We start from the raw sequence: 24,786 nt of genomic DNA on the forward strand, positions 1-24,786 counted from the left end.
GAGGATCAGCAGCGACGACACGTTCGCGTGCAACGGCCAGCGTTGGATGAGCCACTGGCGGAGCCCCGCCGCATCAGGTACGTTTGTCGAGAGAGCTTGTTGTACATACGTTGCTGTGTGTGGGTGATGGGAAGAAGAATTACCGGCACAAACACCAACCAACCATCCACCATTCGGGCGATGCGCCTGCATCTGCGCCTCCGTCTGTATGGCCGGGCCGGTCCCGACAATGCGGGAGGCAGAAAGAGATGCTCTAGTGAGAGAGAGATGGCAGACACAGTCAGAGAGAGAGAAGACGTCGGAGAGAGTCACAAAACCGAGGCATCGGCCGCGCCTATGCGCGATCTAGCTCAGGCGGTCCGCGAATCTTGCAAGGCGTTCGATTGGATCTGCTATTTTCCTCGTCCTGGCAATGCCATGGCATGCCATTCGCGCTTCGCTGTGCTGTGCTCTGCACTGCATGCCTGCACGACGTGCGCTGCCCACTTGTTCCCACGGCCTAGCTTGGCTTTTCTCCCCCTTCCCCTCCCCTCCCCTTCTTCAGCCGCCTTTTTTTCTTTTACAAGTCGCTTTCTCCCGACCACGGCAACATCTGATGGGTGAGGCGGTGGCTAGCCCCGAGCAGACCCCGGCATCGCTTCGGGACCCTCCGAGCCCGAGCCCCCTTCGGACGAGGTGACCGGGGACCGGGATCTTCTTTTGTCCTTGTCAATTGGATGGTGTCAAAGGTCGTCATCATCAGCATCAACCATCATGATCATGCCGTTTCGGCTCGCCCTGTCTCAGTTTCACCCTTACCCATCGCTTCTGCACCGTACATCCTCCCCTCGTCAGGTCCTTTTCCGGGGATCCGGGTCCGGACCTTGAATCCCCGTCCCTTGCCCATCCCTACCCATCCATGCTCTCCCCCCAATCCATCCATGCCCATGCCCACACCCACGCACTCTCTCCACGGAGGGGAAGAGGGGGGGTGCCCTGAACTCACGCTCTCTCCCCGGGGCCCTGGACCTGAAGTGAGGCAGCGCGGGATACAGGAGCGCTGTAGAATTGTTCGTCCTCGTCATGGACAATGCGGCGCTCGTCCCCCTTGAGCCGGGAAGGGCTGGCTGTTGCGGATAGCCTCGCTCGTCCATGTTAGTCCATGTCAGGCGACCGACCGGCCACCCACAAAATGCGCTGATTTCCGTCGTCCGTCTCAAGACTGGCCTGGAGCGATGCTTGCACCCACCGCAACCCACCCGGGTCCCCATCCCATCCCATCCACCCCAGACGTGGACGTGGACGTGATGTGGTTGCGGGTGGAGAGTGGTGATGGTGGGCAATTAGCCGTTGCTATGCTTGCTTTGCTTTGTTGCTTTGCTTTGCGATGCGACTGCTGCTGCTACTACTGCAACTACTGCTGCTGCCTCTGACGACGGGAGCTTGTTGTCTATTTCCATTAGACATTAGCTTCTGCGTTATTGCCCGCTGCTCGCTCTATTTGTATCCCGCTCCGCCCTCGTTCCCGTTGACCTTTCCTTTCCCTTCCCTCTTACACTTCTTCTCCTTCATCCTCCGGTCCTCGTGTCCTCTTACACGAACTTGCAGCGTCCTCCCCCGCAGTGCTACAGTGTATGCTTCCTCTCTCTCTCTGTCCGTTGCCTGTCTGCGCACGTCTCTCTTACTCACACCGATCCTCTCATCCTTGTCTGGTCTAATCCCCCTTGGCCCGAGGCTTGCGGCCTCAGCATTGACAATAACAATTCCCTCGTTGTCGAGATTGGGTGATTCTGTTGCTAACTCGTTCGATGTTTTTTTGCCTTATATATAGTCGGTCCCCGTGCTAGTTGTGCTACCTCGACTACTACCCCGCGACGACCCTTACTCGCGTCGACTCCTCATAAATCTACCCCGCCAAAAACTTCTGCTCTTATCTTGTCCCCCCACCATCAGTCTTTCTCCTTTTCAACCACCACCGCAAAAATGAGATTGACCGTCGACAACATCAACCAGCACATTGTTGCTGCCAAGTACGCCGTCCGCGGTGAGCTCGCTGTCAAGTCCGAGGAGTACCGAGCAAAGATCGCCGCTGGCGACGCCGCCGACCTCCCCTTTGAGCATGTCATCTCGGCCAACATCGGAAACCCTCAGCAGCTCGACCAGAAGCCCCTGACCTTCTTCCGCCAGGTCGCCAGCATCCTCGAGAACCCCCAGCTCCTCCAGAGCGAGGAGGCTCTCGTCCAGCACCTCGGCTACAAGACCGATGTCATTGAGCGCGCCAAGTGGCTCCTGAGCAAGGTTGGCTCTGTCGGTGCCTACAGCGCCAGCACTGGTGTCCCTGCCATCCGCGAGAGCGTCGCCAAGTTCATTGAGCGTGAGTTCACCCCTTATAGGATAGACCAAACCTCGTCTAACACCTCCCAGGCCGTGATGGCTTCCCTGCCGACCCCTCCAAGATCTACCTCTCCGCCGGTGCCTCGTCCGGTGTGAACACGCTCCTCCACACCATCTGCGCCAACCCCAACACCGGCATCCTCATCCCCATCCCCCAGTACCCTCTCTACACTGCCACCCTCGCTCTCCTCAACGCCAAGGCTGTCCCCTACCTCCTTGACGAGTCCAAGAACTGGGGAACCGACCTCGAGATCATCCGTGCCTCGTACGACAAGGCCGTCGAGGAGGGCACCGACGTCCGATGCATCGTCATCATCAACCCCGGCAACCCCACCGGTGCCTCTCTCCCCGAGGAGGACATCCGCGCCGTCCTCGAGTTCGCCAACGAGAAGAACCTGGTCGTCATGGCCGACGAGGTCTACCAGACCAACGTCTTTGTTGGCAAGTTCCACAGCTTCAAGGCCGTCCTCCGACGCCTCCAGGAGGAGAACCCCGGCAAGTTCGACGGCCTCGAGCTCGCCTCCCTCCACAGTATCTCCAAGGGCATGGTCGGCGAGTGCGGTCACCGTGGTGGTTACTTTGAGCTCGTCAACTTCGACCCCGAGGTCGAGGCCAACATCTACAAGTTCATCTCCATCATGCTCTGCTCCCCCGTCATCGGACAGTGCATCGTCGAGCTCATGGTCAACCCCCCCAAGGAGGGCGAGCCCTCGTACGAGCTCTACCAGAAGGAGTACAACGGCATCTTCGAGGGTCTCCGCGAGCGTGCCACTGCCCTGCACAAGGCCTTTGCCGAGATGGAGGGCGTGGAGTGCGCCGCTCCCCAGGGCTCCATGTACCTCTTCCCCACCATCACCCTCCCCGAGAAGGCCGCCGAGGCCGCCGCCGCCGAGGGCCGGAAGCCCGACGAGTTCTACTGCATGCGCCTCCTCGAGGCCACCGGTATCTGCGTCGTCCCCGGCGCCGGCTTCGGCCAGAAGGAGGGCACCCTCCACTTCCGAACCACCTTCCTGGCCCCCGGCACCGAGTGGGTTGGCAGCATCGTCAAGTTCCACCAGGAGTTCCTCGACAAGTACCGATAAAGCGATTGATAGCGTTGGCTGCGCGTCGCCGGTTCAACCCCTGCCAAGAGGTTCGCTGCGAACCATGGCGGGGTTGCTACCAGAGGGGCCTCGGCCGTTCGGGGCCGAAGTCTTCGGCCGTGGTGTCCGTGGCATGAGGCCCATGGTGTGTGGAGGCTTGTCATGAAAAAGAGACGGGTTAGTCAAAGGTTATGGTCACAAATAAAAGAGAAACAAATGCAAACATTTTAGCGTCGGGCTAGATAGATCTGGATTAATAGAGGCTCAATCTAGCGTCCATACCAAGTTCATCCCTTGAGGGTTGTCGTGATGCACTGACCCCTTGCTGGTCGACGCCTATCGTGCCACCCCAATGTTGGTGATAATGGACTTGACTGAGTTATTTTACATCAACACATGTGCTCATCAGATAAGTATCTTTGTCACCACCACGCCTTGACGTGGGCATCAGCCCATGTTTTTTTGTTCATCACCGGGACACCAGCCAATCTATTACCGCAATGGCTTGTCTAATCCATATCATACAGTCAAACAAATAGGTAGTGGGCGTGGGCAATCTCTCCTTTCCCATCCTCGCCCAGAGCAACCCTGCGTAATTGGCATGATATCAGAGGCTCCTCCCTCAGCTCTACGCCCTCTCGCTTCCCCTCAACCGCACGGCCTGGCCGTACTTTTGAAGCTTGGTGATGAGCTGATCGCCCTGGCGGACCACGTCCTGGTACTGCTTGTTCTTGTCGTCGGGGCGGTTCGTCTCAATCACACCCTTGCCTGTGACACGGTCGATGGTGCAGGGGATGCGGCCGGCGGCGATGAAGCGGGCGAGATCACTAGAGGTCAAAGTCAGTATGTCTCATCACATTTCTATTGGGGATATGGAGTCTTACCGGTCGAGGAAGTCGACGGTCACGCCAAAGTCATTGGCCATGCTCTCAAGGCCAACGACGCGGTAGCTCTGGAGCAGCTGCTGGTAGGCGCGCAGGCGCATCTCACGGATGAACCAGCTCTTGTGCTCGTGGAGGTAGCGGTCTTGGTTTAGGAACTGCTCCTCAACTTCGGCAAGAGACCGGAAGAAGGTCTTGTAGTTGCCGTTATAGAGGCTGCTAACAAGGAGAGCCAGAGGGCTAAAGTCGATGGCCAACTCGGCCTCGGGCTGGTCGGTGCTGGTGCCCAGAGTGGTCAGGTTGACGGCGGTGGTGGTGGCAGCCTTGGGGGCCTTGACGCCAGTAGTGTCGTCGGCACCAGGTCCAGCACTGAGGGCACCGCTGAGGGCGAGCAGCTTGTCCTCGCCGTCTCCGAGGATGGCCTTGATCTCGGGGGCATCGACGACCTTGGACTTGAAGTCCACACGCTTGAGAGAAACGGAGCCTGCGAGAACCGAGTAGACGACAAGGTTGGAGTAGGTGCAGAGCTCGTAGCTGGTAAAGGTGGAGAGAGAGTCGAGCAGCAGCGGGGCGGCGAGGTTGTAGGAGCGGACAGTGAGGAGGTGAAGACCCTCGTAGGCCTTGAGGCGGTTGCGGCGATCCCAGTCACCGCCCGTTTCGACCAGAGACTTGGCGCGCTCGACGTGCTTCTTCACGAGGGGCTTGTCTCCATAGAAAAGGCCCATACGTATTATAGCGAGGACGAGGTCGATCTTGGTGCCGAGGATGCCCGTCTTTTCGAAGACGCTCTCGTAGGCGGCGATGGCCTTGTCCTGGGTGAGTGTTAGCGGGTATACATAAAGCATTGTTTCGAGTTCAAGAGACGTGCCTTGTCGCCCACACGGGCCCAGAACTCTGCGCGCTTGCCCTTGGCAGCCATGATCTCAGTATCACCAGCCTGCTCAACAGCCTCATCCTCCTCCTTCTGGAACTCCTGCAGCTCGCGGTCATTGTCCTCCTTCAGCTGGTTATACAAGCCCTCATCCCAAGGGAGACTGATGACAGTGGCAGCAGGCTTGGTGGCGACCATGCCGACAAGGCTCGACTTTCGACTGAGGGGCCTGCCGGGAGCAGAGGCGCCACCCTCGCCGATGGTGTTCAGGACGCCGTCGAGGGGGTGGGCGAGGTACCGGTAGAAGGGAGCCATCTTGTCCTGGGCGATGGCATCTTGCAGAACCTTGACGGCGGCTTGTTGGGCGGTCTTGGAGGCATAGGCGTTTGTGAGGGTGAAGACGTGCTGGGAGAGAGGCAGCAGTGGCCATTTCGCGTACTGGGGATCGGAGCCCATGATGGCGGCGGGCGGGAGTGTTTTATCGGGAAGAGTATCAGCTGGCGATATGTGTATCGATTGCGTGCGTAAAGTGGGAGATTGGGGGTTGACGGGGGAGCGTGCTGGTGGTGACTGTTGATGTTTGCGATGATGGATGACGAGAGAAGCTTGAGAGCTTGCTTGGTGTTGAGGTCAAGCACCCATAACGGCAAGGCGACAGCTGAGTGGCCCGGGCGCCGTTGCTGCAAGGCTCCAGCGGGACACGCACTGGACGGGAGGGACGGACGGACTGGGGTACGTACCGTTTGCGGCAGTGGATGGGAGCTTGAGAGCTTCATCTTCAACTTGACCTATAACTCATCAAAATTCATCAATTCGAGGTTTAAAATTCTATATAAATTCAAATGACAATTAAAACTCAACTCATTCTACTTTGAATCAGCTTTTAAGCTGCGGCTATGATGCTGCTCAGCCACAACACAACCACCACCACCCGGGTACATACGAAACCCGACTTGCAACAACTACACCATAGAAATTCATCATCGGGTATGAATACGATTATTCCATCATCAAAATCTCCTTCTCCGTCCCCCGGCCCATGTCCGGCCGAGTGCTCAACGACAACCGAAGGCCACACGCAAAACCCAATCCCCGTTCGGGTATCTAGCCTCAGTTCGGTCCCGGTGCTCACTCATCCAGCCAATCAGAGCTCGTACAGCACTCTCTTCAACCCCGACGCCGACCATGTCCGGCTTGAGCCTCACATCATCCCATGGAATTCGGTCGAGAATCAAGTGTTGGTTAAGGATTTCTCTCATGCATCTCAAATTTCAGTCAAAATCATGGAAGCCCATAAATACATGCTCCCCCTCGACGGGTTCAAGAGATCTCACCAGCTCATCATCCCCGACAACTACTTACAACCATAACAATTACTATAATCACTTACAACAACTTTAACAACGATGGCTGTCGATACGCAGCAGAGTCGACAGAGGCAATCAGAAGAAGCCATCAGACTTGAAGACGGGCCAAATGACCCCAAACCTGAGCCCGAGACCCCAGCCGACGACCAAGCATTCATTTCAGGTGGAAAGCTTGCCCTGATTCTCGCCGCCCTCTATGCAACCATGTTTCTTGTTGCTTTGGTAAGAATTCCCTATTTCATTGGATTTCATTTATATACTAATCATGTTATGTTTAAGGACCGCACCATCATTGGAACCGCAGTTCCTCGCATCTCGACAGAGTTCCACGCTCTAGACGACATCAGTTGGTACGCCAGCGCCTATCTCATCACCAGCAGCGCAACCCAACTCCTCTGGGGTCGCATCTACACCTTTTACTCGACAAAGCTCATCTTTATCGCCGCCGTCGTCATCTTCGAGGTCGGCTCCGCCCTCTGCGGTGCTGCCCCTAACTCGACCGCCTTCATCATCGGCCGTGCCATTGCCGGCATGGGCTCAGCGGGCATCTTTTCTGGATCTTCTGTCATTCTCACCCAGATCCTTCCGCTTGAGAAGAGGCCCATGTATATCGGCATGATGGGCTCCATCTTTGGTGTTGCTTCCATTGTCGGCCCCCTTATGGGCGGTGCATTCACTGACAACGTCACTTGGCGGTGGTGCTTCTATATCAAGTCAGTTTACCCCTAATCCCTTTTCAATATTTCACACATTGCTAACATGGCTCACAGCTTGCCTATCGGAGGCGCTGTTCTCGCTGTTCTCTTCGTGTTCCTTCATGTCCCCCAAGTAACAAACACAGAGACACTCAAGAGACAGTTCATTCGCATGGACCCTATCGGTACCGTCTTGTTCCTCCCCGGCATCGTCTGCCTTATTCTCGCTCTTCAGTGGGGCGGTGCCTCCTACCCCTGGAGTGACGGACGAATTATTGCCCTCTTTGTGGTGGCCGGTGTCCTTCTCCTCGCTTTCATCGGCGTTCAGATCTGGCGCCAAGAGGATGCCACTACTCCTCCCCGCATCATCAGCCAGCGCAGTGTCGCCTGTGGTATTGGTTATGCTATGTGTATCGGAGGTGGTATGATATCTCTCCTCTATACGCTTCCAATCTGGTTCCAGTCTATCAAGGGCACATCAGCCATTCAGTCTGGCATCGACACCATTCCTCTCGTGCTATCACTCGTTGTGGGAGCTATCATGTCAGGAGCCATTATCACCCGTACCGGATACTACGTCCCTTGGATGTTCGTCGCCACCATCCTGACTTCAGTCGGCTCGGGCTTGATGACCACTTTCAAGACAAACACTGGTCACTCAGCATGGATTGGCTACCAGGTCCTCTTTGGTCTTGGCCTTGGAACTGGTATGCAACAGCCCAGCATGGCCGCTCAGACCGTCCTGTCTCAATCAGATGTCTCTATCGGTATCTCCCTCATGTTTTTCTCCCAGTCCCTAGGTGGTGCTGTTTTCATTTGTATTGGGCAGTCTATATTTGTCAATTACCTTTCCGACGGTCTCGAAGCGGTTAGTGGAATCAACACTCAGGCGATTCTCGAGGCCGGGGCAACAGCATTATCCGATCTCGTTCCGGCCAGCAAGTTACATGAAGTCTTGGTCGTGTACAACGACGCCTTGCAAAAGGCCTTCATTGTCGTTGTGGCCGTATCTGCTTTCATGGTGGTGCCCGCTCTCGGTATGGAGTGGAGGACCGTGAAGAACAAGCAGCAGGGCGGAGAGGAGCAAAAGTGAAGAAAAAAAACAAGGATCCAATCTTTGGAACAGCTTTGTTGTAATTGATCGACATTTCACCACTCTGCGGATATAGACTTGCATGGCTTCATGGGGTGGGGTAGACCTGCCTTGGGTAGTATTCCAAGGATGTTTGTTATATATATAGCATATTAATAAATACTCAATATATATTCTCTTCTCAATAGAATTTCCTTCAGTATGTCTGCTTGGCGAGTGCTTTGCCAAAATTACAACCATGGTCAGCTATCTGTGTCATTTGCCTCCTTAGGGGTCTGAAAGTCAAGAGTGACATTCTATGAGCAGGGCGATCCAATGAGAGAAATAACAACGCCCACTAAACTTGCAACCAAAACGGGCAACCAATATCCCTACCACAGTCAATCAGTTGCGTGATAGCAGGTGTGGTGTTTGGAGCACATATTCTCACAGATAGAGTGGGCTAGTGATATAGGGTAGGCAACTTGCCAATGAGTGAGCGCACCAAGCAGGTGGTCCGAGCGCCCACATGCTCCAAAGGAGAGTTGCGCCTTTGTTGTACCTAAAGTCAACCTCACTTCTTCTCCCTCTTCAACCACCAAAAAACTGATTTTTCTTCTTCAACACTACAAACTCCCCATATTCCGAATCAAACCGGAATTCCCAAACCAATACTCCCACAATGGCTGGAGACTCTGGCCACAGGCGCGCCGATGACCGGGGCCATCGCAAGCGCCCTGCCAACGATGAACCCCAGGACGATCTCCCCCAACCCTACAACGCCAAAGAACTTCAACCCGCCAAGCGACGCGCCCTTTCGCCATCCGAACAGCCGCGGAAGCAGAAGCGACCCGGCGCGCGGGCGCGAATCTCAGAGGCCGAGCGAGAGGCCATCCGACAGCGCCAGCTCGATCGAGAGCGCCAAGCCGCCGCTCAACAGGCTGCCGAGGAGGAACAGAGCAGGATCCGGGGCATCAACGATGTCGTGAGACAGCACTACAACAATGTGCCAGAGAGAGGGCGCGACTGGAGGACGAGAGACAGCAAGATCAAGGGACTGCGCGTGTTCAATAACTGGATCAAGAGCTGCATTATCCAGCGCTACTCGCCCGATGAGGACCACACGCCCGGCTCGCGCGAGGCGGGTCGCTCCAGCGGCAAAGAACTGCTCGTGCTTGACATGGGCTGCGGAAAGGGCGGCGACTTGAACAAGTGGCAGCAAGCCCCTCAGCCCATTCAGCTCTACGTTGGCCTGGACCCGGCCGACGTGAGCATCGACCAAGCTCGCGAAAGATACAGGTCATTGAGCGGTCGTGGAGGGCGCGGAGGACGAGGCGGGCACCGAAGGCCACCGGCTCGTCTCTTTGATGCGCGATTCCACGTCAAGGACTGCTTCGGCGAGTCCATCGAGAACCTCGACATCATTCAGCAGGTGGGCTTCGACCCTTCACCTATGAACCGTCGGGGCTTTGACGTCGTCAGCATGATGTTCTCCATGCACTACGCATTTGAGTCGGAGAAGAACGCGCGAAACATGCTGCGTAACGTCGCTGGTGCTCTCAAGAAGGGAGGCCGATTCATCGGCTGCATCCCCAATTCGGACGTGCTCGGTGAGCGAGTCCGCAAGTTCAATGAACAAGCCGCTGCCAAGCGCGAGGCCAAGGAAAAGGAGGCCGACGGCTCAACAACGCCCCCCACCGCAGAACCCGAAGACGGCGAGCTGGAGGAGGGCGAAGCTGAGCCCACTGCCGAATGGGGCAATAGCATCTACCGCGTGCGCTTCCCGGGCAAGACACCCGATGACGGCGTCTTCCGTCCCGCCTTTGGCTGGAAATATAACTTCTTTCTGGACGAGGCGGTCGAGGAGGTGCCCGAGTATGTCGTCCCGTGGGAGGCATTCCGTGCCCTCGCCGATGACTACAATCTTGAGCTGCAGTTCCACCGCACCTTTCCCGAGATCTGGGAGGCCGAGAAGGATGACCCGGACCTGGGTCCTCTGAGCGAGCGCATGGGGGTTCGTGAGCGCGGTGGTGGCCCTCTGCTTGTCTCGGACGAGGAGATGGAGGCTGCCAGTTTCTACATTGGCTTCTGTTTCTACAAGGTGTAATACTCCTGGATGGCGGGTAAACTCATCAAGTCATGGTACGAAGAACACAGATATAGGCGGCATTGGCCTCGAGGGTAAGCGGAATACGTAAACAAAAGCATGGCGGTTTTATTACACCTTTATTTACCACGCTAAAAGAACGACGGAGCTGGGTATCATAGTCTCTCTTACTTTCTGAATGGCGAATTTCAACATGTCCTAATAGCGGCCTTCCCTCTCTTTCCGAGCCATCAATCCCAACACCAATGTTCTCTTGCGAAGATGGCAGACAAAACGGAGTGCTCGTTCGAGCTGCTGTTTTGCATGGCATCTCGTTTCCTAAAATAAGGCAAGTACATCAAATAGCATTAGTTGCACGACGCCAAATCATCAACGCAGCAACGCCGGCACAAGCTGTTGCTCCAAGTGCCACATAGAGACTTGTTCGGTCTGGCCCCTCCTCGTTGCTCTTGGGGAACGCCGTGCTGGGATTCGTGGCGGCATCGGCAAATGCGACAAAGAGTTCGCTGATGCTGCCCCAAGTTACACTAACGTGCAATGGTAGGCTCATACTGAGCGAAGAGGCGTATTGGTCTGGCTGGAGCTCGCTCCGCTGGTTGGTCTTGTCCTTGTCGGCTTTAAGCGCAGTGTAGATGGATGGGAGTTCATCTAGGTGTGGATACTTAGAGCGCAAGTTGACAATATGCGAGAACGAGTCTGGATCCGAAGAGTCGTAGGCGTAGCAGATGAGGTCGCAGGCATCCAGCTTGGCCTGGTTCTCCAAGATTGCAGGCTCTAGTTCCCCGAGCTCTTCGAGGATTAGATAGACCTGCTTACCGCCTGGGAGCTCAACGCTGTTGACAGCTCGGCGCGGCTTGATAGTGGGATGGTAAAGACCATCGAAGGGACGGTTGAGGAAAGAGTCCAGCAGAGCAGATTTGCCTGCCCCCGAGGCACCTAGGACATAACACAATACAACGTTGCGCTCTACGCGGCCAGGGCGTCTTCTCCTCTTGCGGGGCTTGGTGATCTTCAGTGCGGCAGTGATTGGATCCTTGGGGTTTGGTGGCTCAAAACCGAGATAGGCCAAGTACTCGATTGTGGTTTTGGGCTCGATAAAGGTTGTCATGCTCCACTGGGCAAGCCATCCCTGGAGGGTGATATGGCCAGCTTCATTCCTGACTGTCGAAGAGGGGAAAGACGAATCTGTCCATGAGCTTGGGAGGCCTGAAGTTGGAGCGAACAAGGCCTCGAGCTCTCGATCATTGAGACCACCATCGTTATCCTTGTCAAAGAGAAGGAATAAATCGACAAAGAATCGATATCCCGCAGGACTTAATTCAGCTGATGCGTACTCGGGCACATCGAATTTTGGTCGGATAAACTTGTCTTCCAGGCTCAGGCTGTCGGTATAGTGGTACTTCCGAAGAATGATCCAAATAGTTTCGTGGCGTCCCTTCTCAGCATACAGCTTGTTCAGCTGCAAGAAGCCAGGTAGGTCGATGCCCTTTTCCAAATCTGAAGTCGGTAATGTCTTGGAGATACTGAGCTTAATGTTGTCCAGGTCGTCTGCTGTCAATGGTTTGTCGAAACAGCGGGCTTGAAAGTCTCGCATCTCCTGCTCGTTGAGATATCCATCCTGATCCTTGTCGCACAGGTAGAAGATGCGCATCAAGGCACTGACACAGACAGGCTTAAGATGGCCCTCCTTGTAATCGAAGAGGGGAGCAATTGGATGGGTTACAGCCTTTTGACAGAGGAAGAAGACTTCGTTCACATTGCGATGGTCTCTGGCGCTGGTACGGATGCAAGAGTCGATCTCGCGGAATTCGGCCATAACAGGCAACATTTCTTCCTCAACCACCTGGGGTGTTGTTCCCTGCCCAGCAAGATCGGACTTGTTGGCGCAGAGAACGACAGGGACATTGACACCAAGTGATCGAAAATAAGGCATCCAAAAGAGGGCAACCCTTTCATAGCTGTAGTGGTCGGCATAGACGAGCAGGATGACATTGCATTTTCGAATCTCTTTACGAAGGGTGGTTCGGTCTTGTGGACGGGCGGAGGTATCGACGATCGTAGTTGAGACATTTTCGGGAGTTCCGATGCTTGGGGGGATGGTGATTTGGGGAGGACGGGCTGTATCCTATTGGAAACGAACTGATCTTTGACCAGCGAGGCGATGAGGCTGGATTTCCCGGTGCTCTCGTCACCGCAAACACATATGCGCACTGAACACAGAAGAGTTAGTTACCTAATCAAGTAATATTGCGATTGGCACTACAAATGTAGATTGATCGACTATTCGAAAACGCAGGATAGGATGGCGGGCAAGCATGATGGAGGTCATGACAGGGAAGCATACCAGCAGCCATGATGGATATGTTGCTCAGGTTGTCGGTCAAGTTGTGCTGTTACCAGTGGTCCATGACCTATGGGGATGAGTGTCTGAAAACGTCGTCGGTCGTTTTCGAATGATCCTTGGCGAGGATATCAATGGCAATGGTAAAAGCTCAAAGAAAGCTGAGTTGGGTTGAGAGCATTGAGCAAAGCGGGCGGGTAGCAATGATATGAGGCCTCAGGCTCAGCCCAGGAAAGAACCGGAGCAGCGGGAGATGGCAGGATGGCGTCGTCGGCTCAGACCAACTCAGCTCAGGCCATGAATCTATGAATCTGTTGGTGGGACAGACGCAAGATGCAAAAAGATGCAGTCAAAGCTGGGATGGCGATGATTGAAAGAGGTGACGCGCCGAGCAAGGATTGGGCGGAACTGGGGACGATCGATTACAGATACGTACCCGCCGTCATCGAACCGTACGAGCAGGGCAGCCTGAGCCTCTCATTGCTCCACAGCCACTGAATCACTGGACTCGCAGAGGGATTTCAGCCTGTGGGACAGCGGCCTTTTCAGTGGACAGAAGGCCGAGGGCGCTAACTTCTGGGGCCTTTCAGCACCCGGCCATGGACTCGCCTGTTGGACAGGTGGTGCGATCCGTGATGGTCATGCGATTTGTTGATCGAGAGCCCTGAAATGACGGATGCAGGTCGAATGCAGGCGACTGCATTTCGAAGCGGAAGAGTGCATATGGAATCCCGCCCGTCGTCTCACGCGCCGGCAACTGACGTGAGGGATAAGAGGAAGCGTTCTGCGGTTCATCTCCTCCAATGTGGGTAAGTTCATCATCAAGTGGATATAACCCAATCACGTGCCAGCCTCCCCCGGACCGTCGCGCCAGGACTTTCCCTTCCAGCTCACGGATTCTGGATCCGAAAAGCCCGAGGCGGAAAAATTGGCTGGTTAATTCAAAAGATGAGACACGGAAATAAACCTGTATTCCAAGTGATATATCACACTGCCGATGTCTTCATATTTATGTCAGCAAAAGCTGGTCCCTTGCGGTTTTTGAACCCCATGACCCAGTGGGCAGCTCCTTCCTTCTAGAGCCGAATGCACCTTCCCCAGTTCTTACCCCACACAATGGCCTGCTTGCTCGCGTCCGATGATTCCAACCTGCCACTCACTGACCGGTTCAACCCTCCTCCTTGGCTGCTTTCCCCCAACCAAGACTTGAAGGAAGAATCTCGAGTCAAGACTACTTAGCGAACAATCCTTTGTTGGCCTCTTTTACTTCCATTGTGTCTGTATCGCGTCTTGCGCGTTCCTATCATTTATATCTGAGGGAACTTTGAACCTTCCTATCTGGGTCGAAGTGTCTACGTCGGCTGTGCCTCGGTCATCCACCTCCACCTCCTCCGACCGGTCTCCCCGCTGCACCACGACGAACATCGCGACATCTTCTTCCGAGTCTCTACACAGACCCTAGATTCTTGTCACGATATAGTATAAGACCTGAGAACGGCATCATGTTGTACGTACACCTTATCCCCGCCACGGCCCTGTCATGGCTGAGGTTGCGGCTGCGACTTCTTGCGCGCAGCACAGACTGACGCCATGAGATTCCAGTGTCCTACCTCCCCCGCCGCGGTATCCCACCATGGGGCCGTACGGCACCAGTTCGATACATCCCGTGCCTATGATTGAGACCAACAACACATTGTCAAATCCGACTGGCCCCGAGTGGCAGTTCCTTGTTGGCGAGGGTCAGTATTCCCCAGGCTTTGCGCCTCCGCCTCCGAGACGAATTAGGTTTCTGCCTGTGTTGGCGCAACTCCTGGCTAACGCTGCTCGCAATCTGTAGGAACATATACGCTCAAAGAAGACCTACACCTTGCAACCCCTCCACCTCACCCCTCAGAAGCTACAGTGCCAAATCCAAACCCGCTCTCGACTCACCCTCAACCAGCCACCGCCGGTACCAATGTCTCCCTTGTCGCTCTAGATGCCCGGAATGCTCCGCCGTTCTTTTATAAGGGTCTTTCTTCCACCACCCTCGCCTTGAGCGGTGCGCCTTCGAGCATTCAAGAGCATCCGAATGAAGGTCGTTACTCTGCCGAGGGAGGCATGAGCAGCGAGGACGGCAGGGCCGGCTCAACAAGCGATGCTCCGGCCACTTCTATAACGCTGGGCTCCGCGCCAGCATTTGGCGAGGGCAATGCCTTGCTTGCGCAAGTACAGAGCAAGGATGTGAATAAGAAGAGGAAGCCCAAGAACAACATGACCAAGAGCAATTCCTCCTTCATCTCACGTGTTATTGTCAACGAAGGCCTCTCTAGGAAGCTTACTGAGCGACCGAGTGATGGAATCTTCGCTTTTGCCAACATAAACCGTGCTTTTCAGTGGCTTGACATGTCTTCCTCATCCAAGGTACGTCCCATTACAACAATTGATAGTCCCTGGACATCTCCGCTGACACCACGATAGCAAGATTATTTGACCAAGATTCTGTTCACCAAGGCTCACTGTCTGTGCCATGATGTGAATACTCATACAAAAACTGTCGCGCACCTTGACGTTATCATGGGCTTCTCAACCGGAGAGATCATCTGGTGGGAGCCAATCTCACAGCGATATACGCGACTGAACAAGAATGTGCGACAGCCCTCCTCATTTAGACACTGGTGCGTGGGCGATGCTAACAGGTGTAGGGAGCCATAAACGGAACTCCAGTATCAGCGATCCGATGGATTCCAGGATCAGAAAACCTGTTCCTCGCTGCCCACATGGACGGGTCTCTGGTGGTTTATGATAAGGAGAAGGAAGATGCCCAATTCAATCCTGAAGAGGAGGCAGTCAATGGAAATACAAGTGGTAGCAGTGGCGAAGCCATAGATGCAACCAACGGCAATACTCACCCCAATGGAATCCGCATCAATAAGTCGGTCCATTCCAAAAACCAAAAGACGAATCCGGTAGCGGCCTGGAAGCTATCAAACCACCGCATCAACGCCTTCTCGTTCTCTCCTGATAACCGACATCTGGCTGTGGTTTCTGAGGATGGGACACTTAGGATCATCGACTATTTGAAGGAAGAGTATGATCTCCGCCTCTTAGCCCTGCTCCGTTGGATTTGCTCACCTGGCTGACTTGCTAGGCTTCTTGACGTATTCTATTCGTACTATGGCGGCCTGACTTGCGCCTGCTGGTCTCCAGATGGGAAGTACGTCTTGACGGGCGGACAAGATGACTTGATCTCGATTTGGTCGGTCGTCGAGTCTGCGCTGGTGGCAAGGTGCCAGGGACACCAGTCTTGGGTGTCTGCTGTTGCCTTTGACCCTTGGCGATGCGACGACCGCAATTACCGTTTTGGAAGCGTGGGGGAGGATGGACGTCTTTGTCTCTGGGATTTCAGTGTCGGCATGCTTCACCGACCAAAGGCGGTATGTGACAATACTAATAAGGACGACGAAGGTGGACTGGCTGGTAGCCGCACCAACAGATGAACAGAAGCTGACGAGGGATGCACATTTAGCAATCTGTTCGACATCGAGGGTCTATCTCGTCACGATACACGGCCCTGCAGCGGGCGGAGACGGCGACCACGTCCAACTCGCGGCTGCGATCCGACTCGAACTTGGATGCGGAGGACGAAGAGGTTGTGATTCAACACCCTGTTGAGCCTCGAGCTCGGATCCCTATGCTCCCCCCTGTGCTTGTAAGTGCCGGCCCCAACTGTGACGAAAAGCTGCCGTGGGGGCACCAGAGCACTGACATGACGGTTAATAGAACAAGTCGATTGATACGCACCCGGTGTGCTGGTTAGACTTTACAGAAGACGCCATTATCACGAGCTGCAAGTCAGGTAAGGACGCCTCCGAATCTCGTGAATCGCACGTGCGAACCGATCAGATCGAGAAACCTTCTTGCCAGGCAGAAACTGACATGTTGCACAGGACATATCAGAACGTGGCTACGTCCTGGGTCGGAACTGGCGGCACAGACCGAAGGAGCAGAAGCCCCGGCAGCGGCATCATGATAGATGGATCGGTGATGAAAAAGCTTTCACAGGCTTTGAAACGAGGGTGATGACGAATTGCAGTTGATGACGAGCTTTTTTTTCTCCGTGCTGACCAAACAGACGGTCGACAAATGGATACGTTACTTGGGGAGTGGTTGTTGTCGTTTCCATCATTGGTTGCTTCAGGGATAGCGGTCCCTCGCTTGGATTTGATGATGTATGATAGATAGGGAAGGGGAATCCACTTTGAGTCTTGTTTCTGCAAGTTTAGCCTGTGGTGCCGAGTGCCATTAGGCAGCTAAATTTACTCGGGGCTGGGATAGCAAAGGAGTCATATAGATGTCTCTGTTGGTTCGAGTTACGTAGTTGAATACCTTGCTTGGTTGGGAGGCTTTAACCGCTCAACAGGTGAGTCGGTCCTATCAATCAGTGGCCTCGGTCGAGCCCACATGGTAGCGGAGGCTCTTCGGGGAGCGACAAGTTGCCGCGCCAGAGATCCACCATGTCCACCATGAGGCATGAAGCTACAGGACCCTGAATTCTTGTTTCGAGATAGCAGGGGGAGCTAGCGCACGTAACGATTACCTGTATCCATTGCTGCATCTTCAAGATAAGAACAGAGTTCCTTGCTGCGTCGATGAAGAATGTGACAACTGATGGGACTAGCAGTGGATACGAGAAAGACGAACATGTGCTGAGGTCCATGTGAATTGAGAGAACATGATGGATATCAGACGAGGTCAGTCGGGTCAAGCTGTCAAGCCGAGCTTGGAGCTCATAGTAGCTCAACACCAAAGACGTCCAACCCAACGCAGTACGAGCATACGAAAATAAATGCGAGCTTATGCGCCTGTAGCCGGGCCAAGCATCATGCTCGCTGCTGGCGGACGCGACCCGGGAGCATCTGCCGCGTCGACGGACCGGTCGTGCATGGCATATGGCGCAGAGCTCGAGGAAAGCGCAGGGAACAGGCCAGAAAAGAGCGCAGCTCCTCAAACACACAACGAGAAAGCTGGATGCGAAATGCATGGCTCGTCAGACGGAAACAAAACTGCATGTCTTGGCTCTGGCTCCCCCCTTGCACCTCGAACGAAGGTGAGGAGCCCACTCATCCCACTAACAGCGGCCGTTGCCGAACCAAACTTGATGGGCAGGGGTGGTCCAGTCGTGGATGGCAGACCATCATGTGGTGGGCTCGCCTGATGGCGTGGACAGTCGTGGACACCGCCGGGAGAGGGAGGACGTGTCGATAGCTGCTGCAACAGCAACAGCAGAGTGAGGCAAGGAGTCAGCGACTGATCAGCAATAAAAAGAGAAGCGAGAGGAGAGACAAGCTTTGCTTGCGAGTTGGTGTGCATGATGACTTGGTGATCATCATGGATTGGGCCTGCTGCGTGTAAGGGCACTTCCACGAGATCTCAAACCCTTGGCTTTCTGGTCAGGGTTGAGAGGTGGGGTGAAGGGCCGACCAGATGGATGTAAGTGAATCTCTAGATGTTGAGCAACAGGCTAGAAAAGCCAAGAGAAGGAGAGCTCGGAGCTGCTGTTTCGATTAGGTTGTCTATTGGCTCGCCATCAGGAGCCCGAGCCTCAGACTACGGACCTTGTTCACCGAGGACGTGTCCACAATCCGTCCACTTTGGGCTCGCCGCGATATCACCTCGTCCAAGGACCAGTCTCATCGGGCACAGTCATGATTAGAACGGATTGCGAATTCCACAGGGCTGAAGAGGATGGGTCTTTTTTTCACTCACCGACGAAAAAGGCCCAGTTTTCGGGACAAAAACCACTCAGAGGCTCCATCGAACTAGACAATTATCCCGAAGAAATTGCACAGCAGAGACAATTGCTCTTCAGCCTTCAATTTCCCAGCCAAGGTTACAGCCGAGGCGAAGAACAGAAACTGAACACGCGAGGCGTTCTAACTCGGAGCCAGATGCCGACACAGCACCGTTGTGTCTCCGGAGCGTGTCCGAGAGACTTCCGGGAATCGAAACGCATGCGGCGGCAGTCTGCTGCTGTGTCGCCCAAGTACTGCACCACCAAGACTTGGTGGCTTGGGAACCCTGAGGCTGAGAATTGGCGGACGGGAAGAGTCCCAAGTGGCGACGCCACCAGTGACTGAGGTGCGCTCGTCACACGGGAATAACACGCTCCAAGCTGGAGTGGGTATGTATGTAGGTACGTAGCATCAAGTTCCTGTGAACCTGGTCGGCTCGGGCTTCAATCAGCGAGAATAGACATGGAGCTCCTCGGGTTAGATCTTGCCGCCCGCCATCTCGGTCCTTTGTCGCCGCGAGACGGCACCAGCGCCGGTCGGCGGGCGCTTGTTTGATGGGGAAAGAGTCAGAGTCGCGGGAGATGATGCAAACCCAAGATACGGCACGGATGCCATGACGAAGAAGCCAGACCAGGACAGGCCAGGCCATTTGGGCCCGCCCGGGGTGTGTGAGAACGCCTTCTGCACGCAATGCCAGGCGTGCATATTGCCGGTCTCTGGATCCGAAGCAGAAAGAAGCGAAAAATTTATGCCAAGGGCCCCTGTCTGCTGGACTGGGGGACTCTCATTTGGCCGGTTAAATGTTACTCTGTCTGCCTTTGCAGTCTCGACTGATGACTGAAGGCCAGGAACCTCTAGTCCTGCTGGACGAACGAGGTTTACCATTGTCGCAATTCCCCCATGCTGCTTGGCAGTGGTGAATCCCAAGGGAACCAAGACTAGGGTGCTAGATGGTCTGGAGTCTAGGCCTGCTGACCTAGACTCGATCTCGCCGTCCTGAGAGCTCGCTGATAGGGCACGGTAGCCGTTCGGCTGAAGGGTGTCATGGATTTCTGGCTGGACAGGTGTGATGGTGGTGCTGCAGTCATGGTCCCGTGCCAACAATCCTTAATATCAATATTCCTCTTTTGTCTTTCATCCCATGTTTTTCGGTTCAGTACATCTCGCCCGGCTGACCCGACGAGAAAGGAAGAATCAGGTCAGGTACTGTTATTCTTCCGTTGCATGTGCTCGTTGCTTGTTGAGTGTATTGGTGCGCATCGACATCAGCGGCTGTCATCGAGAGCTTGGAGATGGATCCTCCATCAAGGGAAAAAGCGCTGGCTGGCTGAGAGCCCCATTCCCAGATAAGCAGCAAGTCAATCTATGGCCGACTCGAATGATGGGCCGAAAAGAAGCATGCTATGACCGTGCGCCAGGGACCTGCTTCGTAGCTCGAAACGCAGTTGTGCGATAAAACCAGTCAGGGCGGAGCCGCAGTGGCAGAGAGGCCATTGAGAAAGGGGATCGAGGCTCATGCCATGACATCAGGCCCTAGCTCAAACCGTCCACCGTGAGCCGACTATTCGCTATCAAGAATGGTGGGTGTTGAGCATCGGTGAGTGCCCAACGAGATAGCGGCAAGCTCAAAAGCCGCTCACGATGCCCATTCTAGACCTGACCCGCTCAGTTCGCGAAACGGACGGACCCAGCTCGCTAGGAGGCTGATGAGGTGCTTCGCCTTTCCCCTCGTCGTCGGCTGCGGGCGCTGAGATCCAGGAGTCGCCAGCGTATCGCCTTGTCTCATTTGGAAGATGCGTGTGAGTGCGTGCTTGCGAGCTTGCGTGGGAGGCGCTGTCAGCTTTGTTGTCTGAGTTGAAGCATCATTGGGGGTCGGCGTGGGGGGTTTTGGAAGCTGTGTCCAGCCGTGACTGGTGAGATGTAGAGCTACAAGACGATGAGGAAGCCATGGCCCCTTTACGCTGCGTCTCACGACAGGGAAGACGGATGGCCTTCTGTCTGCGTAATTCGTCAGAATAGTACCTGTGCCGTCGAATACGCAACAGTTGAGGCGGAGAGTAAACGCTCTAACGTCAGACAGCCAGCCCGGGCAGGTGAGGCGGTTGGGAATGCAGGTACGTAGACCGACCTCCTTCCTAGGTAACTTTATCACCCGGAATTTCCCCCTCCCGTCCCGATCTTTTCCCCTTCCTCATCTTGGTTCCCGCTTTATCGGTTACCCTCACCCTCCCCCAAGTCCCGCTTCGGGTTCGTCTCTTGCACTCCCAGGGGCTATTCCTCTGCCCTGCCCTATCATCTCCGCTTCTCGGCGTCCCGCCGCCGTACAAACAGACGCTCGGGGCAATTCGAAATGTTCTGGGACGTCCAGGGCAAAGCTTCCATCGGGCTTCGATAACACGACTCATGCCGACTCGTGCAGCAAACTCAAGGTCCACCCTGCCCTGCCAGCCACAAGCCGTGGCCCGGCGTCGCCGCCCCACCACCCTTGCTGTCTTGCTGTTCTGCCTCTGATCAGCGGCTGGTTTCTGGCTTGCGTGCTCGTTCTCACTGCTCACTAACGCAGTGGTTCTAGCGGTGGTTCTAGAGGCACAGCGGACGAGGCACTCTCAGCGTGGCACAGTCACTCCCGAAGAGGGCCTCGTTCAAACGACAACGGGGATACGTAGGCGAGTGTCTCGTCGAGGTCGTGTCGAGTCGTATTCCCCATCTTCTCCGAGTCGCCGTTCTCCGACTCTGTCCTTGTACCCGGCCGCCCGTTTATACCGTCGCAAGCCTCCGGCACGTACGATGTACGGATACATGCAGCCACCTAGGTAGGCACTCATTGCCGTTTGGGTTCGTACAGTACTGTGCCTCTGCTGCAACAACCGTGCCATGTCGCCATGGCGATCTGGATTTTGCGTACGGAGTAGGTCGTCAGCAGGGCAAGGCCTGCCCTGTTGTCACCAAAGAGGCTTGGGGGCGTGGGCGTCTACAGGGGGGATGAATGTGCGTCGACACCTTCTTCCTACGTCCGTCCACCTTGCCGGTGTGGTACGGTTGGCATGATGAAAGGCAGATGCGACCATCAGATGTCCCGTTTGTCGTTAGTTGTCAGGAACATATTTCATGTACCAAGGTAAGCCAAGCAAGGCAAGGCTTGATCAGAGTTCCACACCCCCTTCTTTATAAGCCATTGCCGCCTCCAATCGCGACGGCGTCCCACTTGGATATCGTCTTGTCAACTTTTTCTCGACAATTATCGACATTTTGCCGGGTTTGCCTGGATATGAATCCTCAGTGATCCGACACGGTGGGCGTCTTATCAAGCAAGACCCTCTTTTATATTTTTGTCCCGTCGGTCCCATCCTTTCTATCCATCCCTCTCCACCTGCGCCGCGCCGCTTGATCTGCTGTATCATCTCTCGCCTCCCATCGCGCGGAGCTTGACGGGCCTGCGACCCTTGTTTGGCCTGGCCCTTGTGGACTTTGGATTTCCTGATCTCACAGCCCCACCATCTGCAAAGAGGCTGTACCCACCACATCCCGCCATCGACTCGTGCGTGGGCTCGTGGTTCTCGTTCTGTAGCTCGTCACTCGCGGGATGTCCGTTGTCGCTCGCTGCCCGTCTTAGCCGTGACCCCAAATAAAAGCCTCCGACATCCTCCATAGCTTCTTTTTCCTTCCTCTGGTCCCCCTCTTGGTCGTGTCTTGGTCAAGTTCTGTCCTATTCACCCCCATTGCGCTCCTGCAGCGACACAACACAACCATAACCGACGCTTATCATGCCGTCCTTTAAGCCCTTCTCCTCAGTGACCGGGCGCAACTCATACAGTCTCTTCGACATTCGGTAAGTTTGCCATTGACTGCGAAAACCACAGGCGGCTCGTGGTTCCTCGTGCTGACTGCGCTTGCCCTCCAGATTAGACAGCGACTTTATCGTCTTCCGAGGAAGCGAACATGAGTCGTCCGGTCAACTTCTCAAGGGCACTCTTGTCCTCTGCCTTCAGGCGCCGCTAAAGATGGAAGATGTGCGCCTGCGACTAGTTGGTACTCTGCGCCATTCGTAGGTCTCCCCCAAACTCTCCAAATTCTATCAGCCAGGTCCCGTCTGGGACGGCGACTGACCATTGTGATGGATGAACAGTTGGGCTGACCCGAGAGGAAGTGCCCCTGGCGTTTCGGGTCAAAAAGTAGATAAGACGACGACGATTCTCGAGCACCGCTGGGCGCCCTTTGTGGGCACCCACGGTAAGAGCATGACGCTCCCCGCCGGAAACTACGAATGGCCCTTCGATTACATGCTCCCTGGCAACATGGCCGAGAGCGTTGAGGGTATCCCCGAGGCCTCGATCACTTATAGACTCCGAGCGACCGTTGGACGAGGAAAACTCGCTTACGACCTACACGCGAACAAGCACCTTCGAATTATCCGAACTCTGGAGCCTGGCGCTCTGGAATTTCTCCACGCCATGAGCGTTGAGAACATCTGGCCCAACAAGGTCGACTACTCGATTGTCATCCCTCAAAAGGCTGTTGTCTTTGGCGGAGTGGTAACGATGGAGATGCGATTTACACCACTACTCAAGGCACTTGAACTTGGCGACATCACAGCAAGACTGATTGAAGTTCGTGAATGCTGTGTTCAGGGATCTTCAGGTTACAGTGTCAAGGAGCACCGAACAGAACGTGAGGTGTCGACTTGGAAGTTCGAGGTGACGAGGGAGGAGCACTGGCAGGATATGATTGAGGATACTGGCCAGGAGGGTTGGGCTCTGACCAAGAAGCTCAGTCTGCCTAAGAGGCTTCGCCAGTGTATCCAAGATTTGAACCACCATGGTATCAAGGTCCGACACAAGATCAAGCTGACTGTTGCGCTCTGCAACCCCGATGGTCACATTTCCGAGGTAAGTTGTTCTCGGACTGCTCATTCTTTTGCTTGCTAACTCATTAATTACAGCTCCGAGCTACACTTCCCGTTTCCATCTTCATTTCCCCGAATATGCCTCTTGACGAAGAGGGCAACCTTGTCGATCAGTCACCCTCCCAGACCACCGAGCAAGAACTCACAACCATCGCACCTCCGGGATACGGCGAGCACGTCCTCGACCAGCTGTATGAGGACGTTGACATCAACGGTTTCCAGACCCCTGGGTTCCAGTCCGGCGTCAACAGTCCCTTCTATGCGCAATCTCGCTCTGGCTCGGCCGAAAACCTCGCAGCCGCCCTCACACATAGCCGACCTGTGGCACCTGCTGCACTATCATCCCGATTAGCAGATGTGTCACTTGACCCTTCGCAGCGAAACTCATCCTACACTTCGATTGGATCAGCGGGATTCATGTCCCCGACGTCGGCTCCTCACGCGGCGGCTCCGCGATCGGAGCCTGCGTCCGCCGCTCTCACTAGGAGCAACAGCGCTGGCGATGACTCGTCACGCAATTCATCAGAACATGTCGATCTGGACGTATCCGACTTGACCGAATTGAACAAGGTGCCGAGCTACCAGACTGCCGTGAAAACACCTGCACGCTCGCGCTCTGGAACCGGTGATGTCGTTCTCCCGGATTACCAGACAGCGCTGAGCGCTCCACGAACACCACCAGCGACTGATCACCCAGCCGATCCCTTGGGTACTATCTCGGAGGATCAGGCTGGTGAGGATCACCACATTCAGCATGTCTCGCGCCCAGCCAGCTTCATTGGCCGGTCCTACACAGACGATGCTGCTGCCTACAGAAGGACGCACAATGCGCAGGGACGCAACCAAGTCTTCTAAAATAGACGACTTTTCTTTTGTTTTTCTTTTGTTACGACAAACTAGGATTGAAATGTGCGCATGGGAAACGATCAAAGCGACATCAGGTCCGGGCGGCGTTCATTTGGTTTGGATACTTGGGTATTTATTTCTTGGGAAGGCCACAAGTCATTTGGGCACTATAGACTGGGTTTATCTTGTTGAAGCGACTTCTTTGGTACAGGATGGACTACGATGATCACTATCAGAATTGGAACCAGAACAATGCCTGGGGGAGAGCAGAGCGGAGAGACGGCGTTGCATGTATGATTAATACCCCTGAAGCGAACTGATAGCAAAAATGATGAAGAGATGGATATCTACTGGGCACAACGTCCGAATGCAACATCTAAACGTTACATGTTGATGAACGAGAACAGTAATCGCAGATGGAACAGAACTTGGAACACACCAAGGTTTGCAACGGGAATAACCAGCATGTCGCTC

At 54.9% G+C, this 24,786-nt stretch overlaps 9 protein-coding genes across 9 annotated transcripts; 6 read left to right on the forward strand and 3 right to left on the reverse strand.

The window, feature by feature from the left end:
* Positions 1-1,962: 1,962 nt before the first annotated feature.
* On the forward strand, positions 1,963-3,455 carry MRS44_004974 (uncharacterized protein; the record flags this gene model as incomplete). Its single annotated transcript, XM_046268682.2, has 2 exons — positions 1,963-2,353; positions 2,404-3,455. The coding sequence occupies 2 exons, from the start codon at positions 1,963-1,965 to the stop codon at positions 3,453-3,455; spliced, it is 1,443 nt and encodes a 480-aa protein (XP_046135866.1).
* Positions 3,456-4,083: 628 nt separating this feature from the next.
* Positions 4,084-5,663, reverse strand: MRS44_004975 (uncharacterized protein; the record flags this gene model as incomplete). The annotated part of the gene is made up of 3 exons (XM_065622397.1): positions 4,084-4,282; positions 4,340-5,148; positions 5,217-5,663. The coding sequence occupies 3 exons, from the start codon at positions 5,661-5,663 to the stop codon at positions 4,084-4,086; spliced, it is 1,455 nt and encodes a 484-aa protein (XP_065478469.1).
* Positions 5,664-6,613: 950 nt separating this feature from the next.
* On the forward strand, positions 6,614-8,362 carry MRS44_004976 (uncharacterized protein; the record flags this gene model as incomplete). Its single annotated transcript, XM_046280881.1, has 3 exons — positions 6,614-6,796; positions 6,854-7,287; positions 7,345-8,362. The coding sequence occupies 3 exons, from the start codon at positions 6,614-6,616 to the stop codon at positions 8,360-8,362; spliced, it is 1,635 nt and encodes a 544-aa protein (XP_046135864.1).
* A 661-nt stretch (positions 8,363-9,023) lies between these two features.
* Positions 9,024-10,448, forward strand: MRS44_004977 (uncharacterized protein; the record flags this gene model as incomplete). Its single annotated transcript, XM_046268677.2, has 1 exon — positions 9,024-10,448. The coding sequence occupies one exon, from the start codon at positions 9,024-9,026 to the stop codon at positions 10,446-10,448; it is 1,425 nt and encodes a 474-aa protein (XP_046135863.1).
* Positions 10,449-10,785: 337 nt separating this feature from the next.
* On the reverse strand, positions 10,786-12,802 carry MRS44_004978 (uncharacterized protein; the record flags this gene model as incomplete). The annotated part of the gene is made up of 2 exons (XM_065622398.1): positions 10,786-12,566; positions 12,793-12,802. The coding sequence occupies 2 exons, from the start codon at positions 12,800-12,802 to the stop codon at positions 10,786-10,788; spliced, it is 1,791 nt and encodes a 596-aa protein (XP_065478470.1).
* Positions 12,803-14,422: 1,620 nt separating this feature from the next.
* On the forward strand, positions 14,423-16,851 carry MRS44_004979 (uncharacterized protein; the record flags this gene model as incomplete). Its single annotated transcript, XM_065622399.1, has 7 exons — positions 14,423-14,528; positions 14,627-15,192; positions 15,250-15,417; positions 15,474-15,859; positions 15,920-16,205; positions 16,349-16,480; positions 16,552-16,851. The coding sequence occupies 7 exons, from the start codon at positions 14,423-14,425 to the stop codon at positions 16,849-16,851; spliced, it is 1,944 nt and encodes a 647-aa protein (XP_065478471.1).
* An 802-nt stretch (positions 16,852-17,653) lies between these two features.
* On the forward strand, positions 17,654-18,908 carry MRS44_004980 (uncharacterized protein; the record flags this gene model as incomplete). Its single annotated transcript, XM_065622400.1, has 2 exons — positions 17,654-17,972; positions 18,340-18,908. 2 exons carry the CDS (start codon positions 17,654-17,656, stop codon positions 18,906-18,908), a joined length of 888 nt encoding a protein of 295 aa, XP_065478472.1.
* Positions 18,909-19,040: 132 nt separating this feature from the next.
* On the reverse strand, positions 19,041-21,270 carry MRS44_004981 (uncharacterized protein; the record flags this gene model as incomplete). Its single annotated transcript, XM_065622401.1, has 4 exons — positions 19,041-19,641; positions 20,204-20,561; positions 20,893-21,131; positions 21,188-21,270. 4 exons carry the CDS (start codon positions 21,268-21,270, stop codon positions 19,041-19,043), a joined length of 1,281 nt encoding a protein of 426 aa, XP_065478473.1.
* A 1,057-nt stretch (positions 21,271-22,327) lies between these two features.
* Positions 22,328-24,321, forward strand: MRS44_004982 (uncharacterized protein; the record flags this gene model as incomplete). Its single annotated transcript, XM_046270663.1, has 4 exons — positions 22,328-22,392; positions 22,465-22,608; positions 22,690-23,449; positions 23,503-24,321. The coding sequence occupies 4 exons, from the start codon at positions 22,328-22,330 to the stop codon at positions 24,319-24,321; spliced, it is 1,788 nt and encodes a 595-aa protein (XP_046135859.1).
* Positions 24,322-24,786: the final 465 nt, after the last annotated feature.

The sequence above is a fragment of the Fusarium solani genome (assembly GCF_023522795.1).
Source record: "Fusarium solani strain SB1 chromosome Unknown bctg00000002, whole genome shotgun sequence".
NCBI classification, from domain to species: Eukaryota; Fungi; Ascomycota; class Sordariomycetes; order Hypocreales; family Nectriaceae; genus Fusarium; species Fusarium solani.